This window comes from Schistocerca americana, chromosome 1 (assembly GCF_021461395.2).
Source record: "Schistocerca americana isolate TAMUIC-IGC-003095 chromosome 1, iqSchAmer2.1, whole genome shotgun sequence".
In the NCBI taxonomy this organism is placed as follows: Eukaryota; Metazoa; Arthropoda; class Insecta; order Orthoptera; family Acrididae; genus Schistocerca; species Schistocerca americana.
The window spans coordinates 931,703,585-931,720,395 of record NC_060119.1 but is presented as its reverse complement, the minus strand read 5'-3'; the positions used below and the strand labels follow the sequence as shown (position 1 = coordinate 931,720,395).

Below are 16,811 nucleotides of genomic sequence, written 5' to 3'. Positions count from 1 at the left end.
TGTAGCACTGTTTAGTCGTTCTATTCAAAGCAACGAATTTCGTATCTGTTTGTTACAGATCCTTGGCTACTACATACAGTCAGCAGTTTATACTTCTTTAAATGTATGGATGTATCCAGGATTTTCTTCGTTTTCTTATTCGTGCATAGTAATAACAGAGAACCACATCTTCTTCTGTGCTCTATATGGCGAGTGTAACCAGAAGATGGTCGGGTGCGACAAACAATTCTTACTGTCCTCGACGCTCGCACGCGGCAACTGCAGTTCCTCATTTTTGAGTTGCCTGTTTGCGGAACTGAGTTGTCAGCCAGTCGGCAACAGTTGGCCGACGTAGAACGTCTACCCTTTCCGTTCCTTTCAGTCTCTCCATGTGCGGACGGCCTGACAGTTACTATGCCAGAGAAAACAACAGTTATATTATGTTAAGCAACCAAGTGTCCGTGCGGGGTATCTGGCATGTCCTGGTTGTGACTGAAAATAAAACAATCTGTTTCAGTCCCTTATTGTTCTGATCAATTCTAATAAATGATCAACGTGCTGAATTACCTTCCGCACAGAGCAGGTATTAATGTGGTTGCGCGTCCCGCTTGCGATGGAAAATGAGTGACCTGTTCTGTACGTGTATTATGTTGCAATAGCTCCTGCAACTTCACTGACGGAAAAAAAGTCGCAACACCAAATAATAATTAACGTAGAATTATGAAATTTCGTGAATACATTTTTCTGTGTAACACATTCAAGTGATTATACACTACTGGCCATTAAAATTGTTACACCGCGAAGATGACGTGCTACAGACGCGAAATTTAACCGATAGGAAGAAGATGCTGTGACATGCAAATGATTAGCTTTCCAGAGCATTCACACAAGGTTGGCGCCGGTGGCGACACCTACAACGTGCTGAAATGAGGAAAGTTTCAAACCGATTTCTCATACACAAACAGCAGTTGACCGGCGTTGCCTGGTGAAACGTTGTTGTGATGCCTCGTGTAAGGAGGAGAAATGCGTACCATCACGTTTCCTACTTTGATAAAGGTCGGATTGTAGCCTACCGCGATTGCGGTTTATCGTATCGCGACATTGCTGCTCGCGTTGGTCGAGATCCAATGACTGTCAGCAGAATATGGAATCGGTGGGCTCAGGAGGGTAATACGGAACGCCGTGCTGGATCCCAACGGCCTCGTATCACTAGAAGTCGAGATGACAGGCATCTTATCCGCATGGCTGTAACGGATCGTGCAGCCACATCTCGATCCCTGAGTCAACAGATGGGGACGTTTGCACGACAACAACCATCTGCACGAACAGTTCGACGACGTTTGCAGCAGCATGGACTATCAGTTCGGAGACCATGGCTGCGGTTACCCTTGACACTGCATCACAGACAGGAGCGCCTGCGATGGTGTACTCAACGACGAACCTGGGTGCACGAATGGCAAAACGTCATTTTTTCGGATGAATCCAGGTTCTGTTTCCAGCATCATGATGGTCGCATCCGTGTTTGGTGACATCGCGGTGAACGCACATTGGAAGCGTGTATTCGTCATCGCCATACTGGCGTATCAGCCGGCGTGATGGATCCGTTAAGAGTACGAAGCGTTGGACATCTCTTCTGAACAGAACGTTCAAGGCATCCCAGATATGCTCAATACTATTGATGTGTGGAGTGTTGGTGGCCATCGGAACTGTTTAAACTGAGAAGAGTGTTCCTGGAGCTACTCTGTAGCAGTTCTGGACGTGTCCTGCTGGGATTGCCCAAGTTGGTCGGAATGCGCAATGAGCATGAAGGGATGCAGGTGATCAGACACAATACTTACGTACGTGTCGTCTGTCAGAGTCTTATCTGGACGTATCAGGGGTCCCATATCACTTCAACTGCTCACCCGCCACACCATCACAGAGCCCCCACCAGTCTGAACAGTCCCCTGCTGACATGCAGGGTCCATGGATTCATGAGGTTGTCTCCATACCCGTATACGTTCATCCGGTCGGTACAATTTGAAACGAGACTCGTCCGACCAGGCAACGTGTTTCCAGTCATTAAACAGTCCAATGTCGGCGTTGACGGGCCCAGGCGAGGCGTAAAGCTTTGTGTCGTGCTGTCAACAACGGTACACGAGTGGACCTTCGGCTTCGAAAGCTCATATCGATATGTTTTGTTGAATGGTTCGTACGCTGACACTTGATGGCCCAGCACTGAAATCTGCAGGAATTTGCGGAAGGACTGAACTTCTGCCATGTTGAACGATTCTCTTCAGTCGTCGTTTGTCCCGGTCTTGCACGATCTTGTTCTGGCCGCAGCGTGTTGGAGATTTGACGCTTTACCGGATTCGAGATATTCACAGTACACTCGTGAAATGGTCGTACGGGAAAATCCCCACTTCCTCGCTACCTCGGAGATGCCGTGGCCCATCGCTCATGCACCGACTATAACACCATGTTCAAATTCACTTAAATCTCGATAACCTGCAATTGTAGCTGCAGTAACGATCAAACAATTACGCCAGACACTTGTCTTATGTAGGCGTTGCAAACTGCAGCGCTATATTCAGCCTGTTTATATATCTCTTTATTTGAATACACATGCCTATATACCAGTTTCTTTGGCGCTTCAGTGTACATGTACAGTGTGTCATTCCTAAGCTACAACAGAGATATATTCACACTAAAAAAGTCATCAAGAGAATGAAGAAAGTTTTCCAGTAGATATTCGTTCAATGTACTCTTACATTGTGGCATTACACAGGTAAGATCTTTTACCTCATATAGGAACACCATTGTGCTTGAGCAATGAGATTCAAGTTTGTAGCGCTGTCGTGTAGTCTCTATTGATTTTGTACCTGGAGTGGTTCTTAATTACCAAGGATAGAAAGGATAGGATACACTGTGAAGTCAACGATAATATTTTACGTTTTTAAAAAATACAGTACTTCTGCATTAGTGATTTCTATTAACTGCGCTTAGACATCAGGCTGCTCATTTCTGAGCAACAAATGCTTTTTACTGGATAAAACAAGCTTAACTATCAAATCAACAGCTTTAAGGCCCTCCATAAACGGAGCGACTCAAATGCAACCCGTTGGTAACCAGTCGACTGAGAATTACTACCTGGGCTCCGCAGACTGCCTGACTGTAGAGTAAGTCGCCAGTAAATCGCTTGCAACGCGTACCAAATAGTTGCCAGCGACCTGATTTGTGCCGTGTCCTTGAGCACAGCTCAATTCGAACATGAATGAGCAGGTTGAAAACATTGGCTTTGTACGGGAAACGGAAAGAACATCCTATTTTATACAACTACAAACTCCCAGGCTACTGCAGGAGGGATTTGACAGAGAGCGCGTGGTCTGAACTGGGAAAAGAATTTCATATTTCATACACTGTATTCAATTGTCATTACAAAATTACCGGTACGTCAGTGGGAGCAAATGTACAAAAAATGTAAATCGCACGGGAAGAGTTCTTTTGTTTGCGTATTAGCCTTTGTCGTTCTGTAAAACTATATTGTCAAGTGGAAATGAACAGTAAGAACGGCGGAAAAACGACAGAAAAGCCACAGATCTCCGATTGATGCTGCGGGAATTAGATTAGGAAATAAGACGCTTAAAGTGGTAAATGAGTTTTGCTATTTGGGGAGCAAAATAACTGATGATGGTCGAAGTAGAGAGGATACAAAATGTAGACTGGCAATGGCAAGGAAAGTGTTTCTAAAGAAGAGAAATTTGTTAACATCGAGTACAGACTTAAGTGTCAGGAAGTCGTTTCTGAATGTATTTGTATGGAGTGTATCAATGTATGGAAGTGAAACGTGGACGATAAATAGTTTAGACAAGAAGACAATAGAAGCTTTCGAAATGTGGTGCTAAAGAAGAATGCTGAATATTAGATGGGTAGATCACATAACTAATGAGGAGGTATTGAATAGAATTGGAGAGAAGAGAAATTTGTGGCACAACTTGACTAGAAGAAGGGATCGCTTGGTAGGGCACATTCTGAGGCATCAAGGGATCACCAGTTTAGTATTGGAGGGCAGCACGGTGGGTAAAAATCGTAGAGGGAGACCAAGAGATGAATACACTAAACAGATTCGGAAGGATTTAGGTTGCAGTAGGTACGGGGAGATGCAGAAACTTGCACAAGATAGAGTAGCAAGGAGAGCTGCATCAAACCAGTCTCTGGACTGAAGACAACAACAACAACAAATCAATGAGATAGACTGATAAGCCAAAATATTATGACCACCACCCACCGTGAGGTTAAATACCTCCTGGTGGTGTTGCGGGCACATGACGCAGAAAGGAAAGAATGTAAGCGGAAGAGAGGCGAATGGGCTGTCATTATAGGGAAGATTCAGCCCTCAAGTGCGGAAATCTACGGATAAAGCGATTTTGACAAAGAACACATTGTTGTGGCGCTGCGACTGGAAACGAGAATCTCTGAAACGGCGAGGCTGGTCACCTGCTGGCGTTCGTTTCGGAGCACATTGATTTCGGAGGCCATTGTTGAACACGGAGCTCCACACCAAACAACCCTACGAGTTCTGTGTTGGCCCAACGACATCGTCAGTTATGGTTGCAGTGGGCACAGCATCACTGAGTTTACACCGTGGATCAATAGAAATATGTCGCCTGTCGAATGAATCGCATTTCTTGATTGCACCAGGTCGGTGGTTGGGTGCTTAGATGCCGTCAGCCAGGCGAATGACTGCGGGAAACACGCATCGCGTCACAGATGCAGGCCGGTGAAGGCAGAATTATGCTATGAGGTACACTGAGTTGGGCTTCCGTGGGATCTGTGGTGATAAAATCGAAGACTTCATGACAGCAATGAACTCTGAGAACATTACTGCGAGCCACCTGCATTGTTCAAGCTTGAAGTCTCCCCCTACAGCGGCGACATCTTCCAGTAATATAACTACCTGTGTTGCAAAGTCAGAATCGTGCTACAGTGGTTTGAGGCGCATTGTAGTGAACTCAAGTTGATGTTTTGGTCAGCAAATGTGCCTCATCTGTACCCACTGGAACACACATCGGGCGCCAGCTGCGTGTCGGCAAACTGCAATCCCGTAATTTGCGGGACCTGCTTGACCTGTGCATAGACATCTGGTGCCACACATTTCTGGAATCCTGTCAAGGACTTGTAGAATCCGTGCCAACCAGAATCTCTGTTGTACTGTGTTTGAAAAGTGGAAACAACACGCGATTAAACAGGTGGTCATAATGCTTTGGCTCATCGGTGTAGGAGCAACAAGAGAGATCAAGAGGGAGACATCTGGGTTTTCAAAACAAAAGTAACATTGTGTTATGGCGGAACAAAGCAGCCCTGGTTAGTCGTTCTATAAAAACTATGAGTTTCTAGTCAGTCTGTTGTGGCTCCTTGGCTGCCACATCCAGCCTGCATTTTATATTTCTTTGGCTGTACAGATTTTCTTCGTTTTCTTGTTCGTGTGTAAAAATAATTGAGAACCGCACTTTCCTCTAAGTATGAATCTGTACCTGACATGTCGAGTATAACGAAAAGATGCCAGGGTCCGCCGCGCGGCCTGAGGGAGTCTTGTCACGGTTCGCGCGGCTCCCTCCGTCGGAAATTCGAGTCCTCCCTCGAGCATAGGTGTGTGTGTTGTCCTTAGCGTAAGTTAGTTTAAGTTAGATTAAGTAGTGCGTAAGCTTAGGGAGCGATGAACTCAGCAGTCTGGTCCCATAAGGCCTTACCACAAATTTCCAAATGCTAGATTCCGACAAACTATACTCCTTCCCCTCCACGCTCAGACACGGTAACTGCAGTTTCTCATTTGAGAGCGCCAAACTTCGTTGCCTAAGTAGATCGGTTGCCCGTTGTGTTCCTTTTCAATTGCTCCGTGTGTGGGCGGTTTAAAATACCGTAATGCTATGAGGGCTATTCAGAAGATCGGTCGCGAAATGGAAAACACTGTGAAAATCAAAAATGTTTTATTAGCAGCAGTTAGTTACATTTTCCAGCTACGTCTCTACATAGCCGCCGTTAGAAATTTGTCGTAGCGTTGTACCAACTTTACAGTACACCAGTCTTAAAAGGTAGCCGTCTGAGCATTCCACCAACACTCTACACCAGTGGTTCCCAACAGGTGGTCCGCGGACTCCCAAGGGTCCGCGAGCTATGCCAGAGGGGTCCTCAAGATGCTATTAGAATAAAAAATATATTAAATATATTTCGTATAACAGATTTTTTTATGTTGGCCGCTTCCTGCATGAGCAGAGCTTCTGCGAACGCTAACTTCTGCGTCTAGCGTCTTCCTAGAGCCAACTGACACTAGCACACTATAGCGCAAAACTAGAATTAGATAGAGGCAAATAGTTCTGCTGTATGCCGTTAGACTGCGCGCTCTGCTTCTTTGCAGCTGACAACTGACAATCACTTTACACAGAAACTCGCATTTCAGATGACAATCGGCCATTTTTTTTTTTAAGGAGTTTGTTCAAAAATGAATCAAATGGCTCTGAGCACTATGGGACTTAACATCTGTGGTCATCAGTCCCCTAGAACTTAGGACTACTTAAACCTAACTAACCTAAGGACATCACACACATCCATGCCCGAGGCAGGATTCGAACCTGCGACCGTAGCAGTCGCGCGGTTCCAGACTGAGCGCCTAGAACCACTAGACCACCGCGGCCGGCAAGGAGTTTGTTATACTAAACACCCAGATTTGAAGACAAGGATTTTGAGCAATAATCAAAAGTTTAACAATAACAATGATGGCTAAATTGAAAAAGTTTTAAGCTCAATATTTTTTCAATAACGAATATGTCAATGTTTTTTCTAAGTACCAAAAATAGAAAACATATAAAAAGACCCTTAATTTGGCTTTTTTTAGGTACTTAATACTGTGATGTGACAAGGTACCAGTCATGCTCGATGAGGGGGTCCTCGAGAAAATTTTGTTGGGAACCCCTGCTCTACACTGATATACAGTTAGTTGTCTGTGCCGGAGTGTTGCGTTCGTAGCTAGCGGTTCGGCTGAGCAGAGATCGAACGCAGAGGGAGCCAATTATCAGCGGTATTGTGAATGAACAAACAATTCCCATCGAAAACGCTGCAGGAGCATCTTCATTGCCCCTACAGAATATGGGCAGCATTGCCATGAAGAAGGATACGTTTGGCAGTTATGTGGGCTGCATGACATCAAGCGAAATCTCTCACCAGCCCCTCATACTTGGCGGAAGACACTATTTCCTAAGCATCTTTCTGCGTCCACTGTGCGCGCAGAACTGAAAAGAGGGACGTGACGCAATCGACGGACGTATCAGACACACTGTCCAACACATGTGTGCAAAGCTTCATCGTAATTTCACGGTGTTTTCCATTTCGTTGGTGACCGGACCTTACTTTTCGAATAGCATTCGTGTTATTTGTTCAGATAATAAGCTGTACTTTGGAAAACTAACATATTGTCTTGGAAGTTAACTGATTGACTTACGTTCGTTTATTTTTATGTTTTTCACGACACAATAATATTTCGAATTGTCATGTGATAGTATCGCGAAAATATAAAAATGAAAGTAAATAAGCTGTACTGTAGAAACAATGCGCAGTAAGAAAGTCGGTGCGTGCTACTGTACAGTACTATGTTTTTAATAATGAAATCTAAAGGTCACGTGTTTTAATTTCTGTCAGTGTACACAGAGCGTGAAAGAACATTTTTTTTAGTAAATACAGTAGATCACTAAGTGTGGCAAAAACTGCAGACACGTCAAAACACATTCGCTTACCGGGTAAAAGTCCACGTGCTCGTCACAGATTGGCTGTCTTTTTTGGCAGTAGCTCCACAATGGTCAACTTTTTAATGTGGTTATTTGGATAATTTTGCTCGATTTGACATCCATTACGCTTGTGCTCTCACTTGCTTATCAGCTTGTCTATCTCCACCCTGTATGGAGACGTTTAAACATTCCTTTTATACGTCACAACAATTAAACACAACATGCATTTCTCAAGCGCTTGCCGTTGCATTTCCTCAGTATTATTATCAACCAATACAACGAATAAGACCACCGTGCTTTTTAAAAAAGAACTGACATTGGTTAAAGGAGCAGTAAGCTGACATGTCCCACTACACTGCACCCATATGCGGCAGATGGCAGAGGAGGATATAGCGCCAAGACAACAGCGTGTGTTCTGCAAAATAGCAGAGTCATGACTTCACTTTCTTTTTACTTTTTGTTTTGCACTGACCGGTGAAATATCTCTGAAACACCAGGATCTTCTGTAGGCCGGTACAATGCAGTAGTGTGGGTATTAGAACGAATGGTACACCATATATTATAATACGGCGAAGCTTTGGGACGAACTGAGGCGCTATGAAAGTAAAAACCGGAAATCTGTACAACGGTTGTATGATCAAGACGGACTTTCACCCTGTAATAAATTATGAGAACTTACCGATTATTAAAAGATTCTGACTGAAAAGTGGGATACCTTCCACAGCACCTTCAAAATTTTTCCCAAAAATTTTGGCAGGCGACCATCTTCGCGCTCTTGTTAATATACAACTCTCTCACTCTCACAAGCTCCTGAAAATGTAACTCGCTCACACTCATTAGTCCATTGTTCACGCCCATCCACTCCCTCTTGTCCGTTCTTACTCACTCACTCATTTCATTATCTATTTGTCTCTCTCTGTCACTGTCTCCTGTCCCCTTCCTTCTCTCCTACCACTACTGTAGCCTCTCACTTCCACTGTCTCCATCTCTCTTACTGCTACTATCTCATTCATTCACTCACACTGCTGGTGACTCTTCTCATTGTCATTACCTCTCTCTTCCTCGTTGTCATTGCCATAGACTCTGCCTCTTTAGTGTCACTGGCTCTTAAGCACTTTCAACATTCTCCTTCCCTTTATTCCTCTCGCTCTGGCACTGCGTTAGCCCCATCCTGTCACTGTCAACTATGTTCCTCTGCCAGTTCGTTCCTCTTTTTCTCTCACAATGCCATTGTCTCCTTCGCTCTTTCTATTCCACAACCACTGTCTACTATCTTCCAGCATTTATTACACTGCTGGCCATTAAAATTACTACACCTAGAAGAAATGCAGATGATAAACGGTATTCATTGGACAAATATATTATACTAGAACTGACATGTGATTACATTTTCACGCAATTTGGACATTGAGTCAAACAGGCACAGGCACAGCTCCCCATGCAGCTTCAACACGATACGACAGTTCATCAAGAGTAGTGACTGGCGTATTGTGACGAGCCAGTTGCTCAGCCACCATTGACCAGACGTTTTCAATTGGTGAGAGATCTGGAGAATGTGCTGGCCAGGGCAGCAGTCAAAAATTTTCTGTAACCAGAAAGGCCCGTACAGGACCTGCAACATGCGGTCGTGCATTATCCTACTGAAATGTAGGGTTTCGCAGGGACCGAATGATGGGTAGAGCCACGGGTCGTAACACATCTGAAATGCAACGTCCACTGTTCAAAGTGTCATCAATGCGAACAAGAGGTGACTTGAGACGTGCAACGAATGGTACCCCATACCATCACGCCAGGTGATACGCCAGTATGGAGATGACGAATACACGCTTCCAATGTGCGTTCACCGCGATGTCGCCAAACACGGATGCGACCATCATGATGCTGGAAACAGAACCTGGATTCATCCGAAAAAATGACGTTTTGCCATTCGCGCACCCAGGTTCATCGTTGAGTTCATCATCGCAGGCGCTCCTGTCTGTGATGCAGTGTCAAGGGTAACCGCAGCCGTGGTCTCCGAGCTGATAGTCCCTGCTGCTGCAAACGTCGTCGAACTGTTCGTGCAAATGGCTGTTGTCATGCAAACGTCCCCATCTGTTGACTCGGGGATCGAGACGTGGCTGCACGATCCGTTACAGCCATGCGGATAAGATGCCTGTCATCTCGACTGCTAGTGATACGAGGCCGTTGGGATCCAGCACGGCGTTCCGTATTACCCTCCTGAACCCACCGATTCCATATTCTGCTTACAGTCATTGGATCTCGACCAACGCGAGCAGCAATGTCGCGATACGATAAATCGCAATCGCGATAGGCAACAATCCGACCTTTATCAAAGTAGGAAACGTGATGGTACGCATTTCTCCTCCTTACACGAGGCATCACAACAACGTTTCACCAGGCAACGCCGGTCAACTGCTGTTTGTGTATGAGATATCGGTTGGAAACTTTCCTCATGTCAGCGCGTTGTAGGTGTCGCCACCGGCGCCAACCTTGTGTGAATGCTCTGGAAAGCTAATCATTTGCATATCACAGCATCTTCTTCCTGTCGCTTAAATTTCGCGTCTGTAGCACGTCATCTTCGTGGTGTAGCAATTTTAACGGCCAGTAGTGTACTTTCCGTCTCTTTCCCACTGTCTCCTTCTCTCTTGGCATAAAAAGCACGAATGTGTCCGTTTTTGGGAAAATCTTTAAAGATGCTGAGGAAGATAGAATGAGGCAGCTGGTACCCCACTTTTCGGTTACTCTTAATAAACAGGAGCATACTCGCCTTTTTTGTGCTACAATAGAAGCATTTTTCTGCTGGTTTCCTTCTTTTCCCTTCTACAACATGGCATTTCACTCGTAAGAAAAGAAATTAATGAGGCAGTAAAATTTTGATAGTTCTCTTACAGTGAAACTGAAATAACGCAAGACTGATTTTACGCCTCAAGTCAGATTTTACATGCACAAGAAATTTGCATGTGCTTCAGTACAGTATAAGCACCTGCTTATAGCGAGCGGTCGCCTTAACAACTTCGGCTATCTGGGCACGCTTCTCGGACCCGACCCAAACCTCCATCATCTCACAGTGCACAGAGTACGATATAAGGGTCTGGACTGTGAACGTCTATACCCATTGCAGTTAATGTAGTGAAATTCGCATTTAGCGAAACTACCTCGCCCATATCCTACTTATAAATATCATATAGTAGCTTTATGGTAATGCATATTCAAATTTACGGTATGTTGTTCATCAGTAGAAGCACCCCACAAGTAACATTACTAGCAATTCCTACGTACGGCACTTCTACTTGGTGAAGAACGCTTATAGCTATTAGGTGAAGCTGTTTTATCAGAACTATTTCTTAGGGAGCGTGTTGATAGAGCCGAGTAGACTAGCATTCGAAAGAAACGAGGTTCAGAGGTCCGTCTAGTCATCTTGATTTGTGTTAAAAGTTTCTGTAAATCCCTTAAGATAAATGCTCGTATGGTCCCTCTGAGAAGTACGTTATTCTTTCCTGTTCGAGAATGTGCTCAGTCACTAATAACCTAGTCGTCGACAGGACGCTAAACCCAAACCCTCATTCCTATGTAACTATTTTGCAATGTTATTTTTCGAGGTATCATTCTTACATTTGTATTCACAGTTAAAGTGTTGAAGCTGCCTCATTCCAGTGACGACCACCTATAAAACAGAAACATAGAAGATAGCTTAGTGTTTTATGATTAAAACCACAGTACCTTTCAGTGTTCTTCAGACTTAAGTCAGTAGCCGAGGAAATTCGTGGTCATACAACGCTTAGTCAACAGAGATAGATAGCAGACAGACAGCGAATGAACTGCGATGCCCGTAACCTTGTAGTGACACCGATGCACGGTACAGAGAGGTACCGGTTGTGGGATCACAACAAAATACTCTCCGAAACGCGGAGATGCGTTTGTGAGTGTGTGCGTGTGTTTCTCTTTGGTATGTGTAGGGGGCGATGCTCGACGAGCTGAACGGCAAGGTTGAGTTGAAGGCCATTGATTTTTCGGGCGAGAGGAGTGGGGCTGGGCTTCGGTAGTAAATTGCGGTGGACTTGCGTACAACAACCTCTGAAGCGCTTCCTGGATGAGTGAAAATGAACTACTTTTTGAATGAAATGGGGTGAAAAAACATGTCATTTGAAGTCTAAGGACTTGTTTAAAGTGTAAGTGTGTGTCATATTCTGGAGCTGCTTGTCGTTACTGGAAATAGGCTGAAACAGTCGGGCCATAGTCATACACCGAGTGTTTATTTCCTAACCTATAAGGAAATGTGTTGTGATGCATTTTTTAAATTCATTTTGTGTCGTAAAGAATGCATTGTAATGAGATGTTATGCACACCTCGTCAGCTAATGATGCATCAGCCATCTGTTGAACTTTTATCGCCGAGTGCGTTGTTGCACTATTTTCAAAACAGGTACAAAACATGACATGCGATTGTCAGTTTGACAGTTTGTAAAGTTAACAGTGACGCGTCGTATTTACGCTTTATTTTAGGAATGTGGCAGTGAATGTACAAGGCAGTATTCTGGTAAAAATACATTTGCAACTAACGATATTTTTATGGCTTAGCTGCATGAACATGCTAGGCAATATGTAGTATGCTTGATTCGCATCTATTCGCCAATAATGTTCTGCCGTTGATGTAAGTGAGTGACGAAAATATACTTTTCATGTTTTATGAGGGGATTTAGCAGTTTTTAGCTCATGCTTCATTGTAACTACATACTCTTTTCAAGTCATAAAGTTAATGTTTTCTTAAGACTATGTGAGGATCATCTGCCAATGCGCTTTTGCAAAATGTAATGTTTTACATTGTCATTGTACCAAGTAAGAATAATGTTTTTACCTGCTGACAGAAACGGAGTAACGCGAAGTATATAACGAGAGTGCAAGCAAGCGGGAGGTTGTTCTTTCACTCATAACACGGTAGTTGCTCCGTTATTTGTTATATCAAATGTAGCTACAACGATGTAGCTAATATGTTTGTGAAAAATATTTAAGTTATTCCAAGTGTTCACCAAGTACATCAATGTGATGTGAGTGAGCAGCACTATATTAATAATGTGGATATGAGTAGTTGATTGTACTGTACTATCAGGTGTCTCCTGTGGATCATTATTATGATGTTTATATTCTTATGTGGTTGTGTTTTAGCAAAATTTACAGGAATATAGAATTTAAATGGGCAATTTTACAAGATGTAAAGAAAGTGATATGTTAGTATAAGAAATTTACGGTTTTTATGTTATACTAACGTTTGATTTGTTTTTATTTTCAGAAGCTATGGAATGAAATTTTATCACAAGCAAGCAGAACTCTGTTCATGGTTCTGCTTAAACGGGAGAGAATGTTTGGACTTGCACTTATGGATGAGATAGCTCCAGAATGCTTTCTAGAAAATCATCTTTATTTTCATCACTTTCATCATGCATAGCAATTGCAGTCGTAGTGATTGTGCTGAATTTCATTGGTTGTGGAAATGGGTACCTGATAATTGTATCAGAAGACGAACCACCTGGAAGTGTAATATTCAATGCAACATTACCAAGGCTTGGATCCAATCGCCATTACAAAATAAACACACACAAAAGTGCAAACTTTGTGCATAGGCTACTGCATGTTGATCAAAGTACTGGAAGAGTATCCCTTCGAAGACATCTTGACTGTGATGGAATATATTATTCAAATTTATTCACTATCTACATTGACTCTTTTTCAAACCACACTCGTGGTGTTGATTACTATTCCTTGCCATTAAGAGTATTTGTGAATGGAAAGAGGTGTCAACAACAGCATGATGAGACAGAGCAAGTGAATTATGACACTAGGATTCAATTAAAAATTTCTGAAGCTAAGAAATGGATTAGTGAAACATTTGCTTCATATGCAATACCAGGCACAGAGGGCTGGAGACCAATCTGCTTGCGGAAAAGCCAGTTCATAAACAGCATAGCATCTTTTCTGCCATTGACAATCCACAAAATGTGTCGCATTCAGTATTTGGATTCAAGTGATCCACGTTTCTGTATTGAAAAGTCTGCTGGTGATTTGGTTTCCACTTGTGATCAGTGTATTGTTGAACCTCTCTGGAAGGTCACTGTGCGTCTAGAGTACAAGTGCAGTGCTGGTGGACAACCACAGGATCATAGGACTACCCGTGGTGTTGTTTCAGTTGCTGAGCATCGTTTGAAGATAGTGTATCATCATCAAGATTTAAATGACACAGATATTGCTCACAGAGTGAGACGTGAATTGAGAAACCAGTCGCCATATTTTGAACAGGCTTTGTACATTGCATCTGTAATGGAGGAAAAGCCTCCAGGAACAATGGTTATAACAGTTAAAGCAAGAGATCCTGAGAATTCACCAGTTAGTTACTCAATGGTTTCTCTTGTAGACTCACGATCACAGTCAATGTTTGCAGTTGACTCACGGTCGGGTATGGTGACAACTCTGACCAGTCTAGATCGAGAACTACTCGATGTTCACTATTTCCGTGTGACGGCAGTAGATGACTCTTTCCCACCTCGCAGTGGCACAACTACATTACAGATAAATGTTCTCGATGCCAATGATCATGCACCAGTGTTTGAGGCAAGTGAATACGACGCAGCTGTTCGAGAATCTGTGTCTGTAGGGTCAACTGTAATTACTGTGCGAGCCACAGACCTGGACATTGGAAGAAATGGCCAAGTGAGTTTATAATTTTATGCAGTAGTAAGTAGGCTTATTTTATTTTAAATAACTGTAAGTAAAGGCAATTGTGGAACAGTATTGTGTACCAGTATTAGAGCTTCTTTGCTGTACTCTGCAGTTCATTTAATCAAGTAATAACAGTAGGTTATTACTGCGTGTAAAAGTACATCCTCCTGCCCAATAACAATCAGTTACCTCAGGTATACTAACTGTAGAGACTACAACTGCACATTCTCCTTTAAGATACATATCTTGGTGACACCACTGAGTAATGTATGTAGGCATTTGTTCAGGGGCTTCTGTAACTGACTGTAAGACATTCTACATATTCTTCTGTTCCCAGTGTCTCCCGTGCGAAGTACCAAATCACAGTGATTGTATAATATATCATTGTGTTAAATTTTATTACTTTGTTTTGTGTGTATTAAACCAAAATGAGTAACCAGTCCTATATCTGTGGCAAAGGCCTAGGTGCTTTTCAAACATCAAAGTACTAAACCCATTTCTTCTGCTGGCTATGCTGGATTGTTGAGTGAGAGTCTGATGCTTGCTGGTGCCTGCTGTCTCTATATTTTGTTTTGGAATCTAAGTTGCAGTGACAGACTGATCTATAGCATAGCCTGAGGTCCATTTTAAAGGTGACAATTTGTTTGTGTGAATGTGAATACGAGATCTTATTTGATGTGAAATGCTGGTATAGAGTGTAGAAGAGTGCCTAGGTTAAGTTGGAAGGTGAAATGATGTTATCAAAGACTTCAGTTAATCTGAGCAATTCATTCCCATTTGCCTTTACAATGAATATTCTTGAAAATCTGCTTTTGTTGCCCATTACACTTCCTTTTTCTTGAATCAGCTTTATCAAGAGAATACCTTTTATCTGGCCCAGAGTCAGTTGCCTCCCCCACTTCTCCCCAAAAGATCCTTAAGTTAATTGCTTTGAAAGCTTCCTAGATCTAGGTTAGGTTGGAAGGTGACAATTTTGTTGTCCGATGGCAAAGTCAGTGAATGTGAAAGCGAAAAATCTTCTTGTGATTACAAAATGACTGGTAGCAAATCCGAAAGTTTACGTCCGTGCCATCTTGAAAAATGCAAAGGGGGAACCAATAAGTAACTTTTACCCGTTAGTATTTCATGCTAAAGATATAGTTTCTCATCAGGACTCTGGTACATTCATGCAATAACAAGCATTGCACTTGTTATTGTTATTGGGCTGATTCCTTCTGTTGACCACCCAACCACCCCACTTTTAAAATTGTGTGGGTTTATACTGCATACAGTGTTTCTTGTGTGGTTAGTGTCTGGAACTGCATCATTTTGAGACTTAAGTCTTCATTTTTATTTATAATTAAAATTATATTTTAAAATTATATAAATGTTGCATTCAAGGATTATACAGAACCCAACCATGCAGATTATTGGATTTACTTCCTTTCTTATCTCCTTAGATCAGTTCACTCTCATTTGACTTCACAATGACTCCTGAAGAGAACTTACAATTTCATTAAATTACATGTACTGTTTATTCTGTCTACCCGTGGCACAGAGATCTTCACCTTAGGTTCATTGTCCGTAGATCATATTAACAATATACATTATGATGCAGACTGTATCAAGTGTACAAAAGATTGCATACAGAATTAAAGAAAACATTATATCAAAATTTCTGTATTCTGGCCGTTTGCAGATTTGCAATGGTTATGTATTTCTATTCAAGAATTCCTCCACGGTACAGAAGGAGTTGTTATGGACAGACTGCTGCAATCTATGTTTGAAATGTCAGAAATTTTATTTTTGTGGGCAGACTGCTAGAAAATTTTTAGCAGTGTATGTCACTCTTTTCCATGACAAAGTTAGTTCACTAGAGGGAAGTGGAGCTCATTTTTCCTTGTATTAATGTATTTATGAACACAAACTCTCAAACTCAAAGGTGGTGGTGACTTGAAAGTCATCTGCCCATTCTGTATGACTAACATTTCCAAATTAAAAAAATATATATCTGTGATCCCCATGAAGATAACATTCAGGAAAGAAAGAGGAAGATGTCAGTAGCATCAAAGTTAGTGCCCAGGTGCTCACGGGTGATAAAGGAATTAAAACTTAGGGTAACAAAGCAAAAACGGAAATGGAGAACTCCATTTAAGGAAGTTTCAGAAGTGCTGATCCAGTTTAATTTCTACGTCACTGCAAAGATGAGCAGATACTATTGTTGGTGGCATTGAGAAACAGGTGAAATCATTTAAACTGAACAAGGCTTATATCCAATTTAATCCTTATCAGATTATGTACAGAATTTGAGTTTATGTCACTTCTCTTTTACCAATAATATAGCAGTTATTGCCAACAGAAAACTGTGCCCAGTTGTTGAAAGAAA

General features: G+C 42.5%; 1 protein-coding gene across 1 annotated transcript in view; it reads left to right on the top strand.

The window, feature by feature from the left end:
- Positions 1-11,626: 11,626 nt before the first annotated feature.
- The window catches only part of LOC124615400 (protocadherin-like wing polarity protein stan), a 357,491-nt gene continuing 352,306 nt past the window's right edge, over positions 11,627-16,811 (top strand). Inside the window, exons 1-2 of the mRNA XM_047143245.1 lie at positions 11,627-11,905; positions 13,023-14,437. Of these exons, the coding sequence (XP_046999201.1) occupies positions 13,130-14,437 (1,308 nt within the window). The 5' untranslated portion in view covers positions 11,627-11,905; positions 13,023-13,129. The remainder of the gene's footprint in view (positions 11,906-13,022; positions 14,438-16,811) is intronic.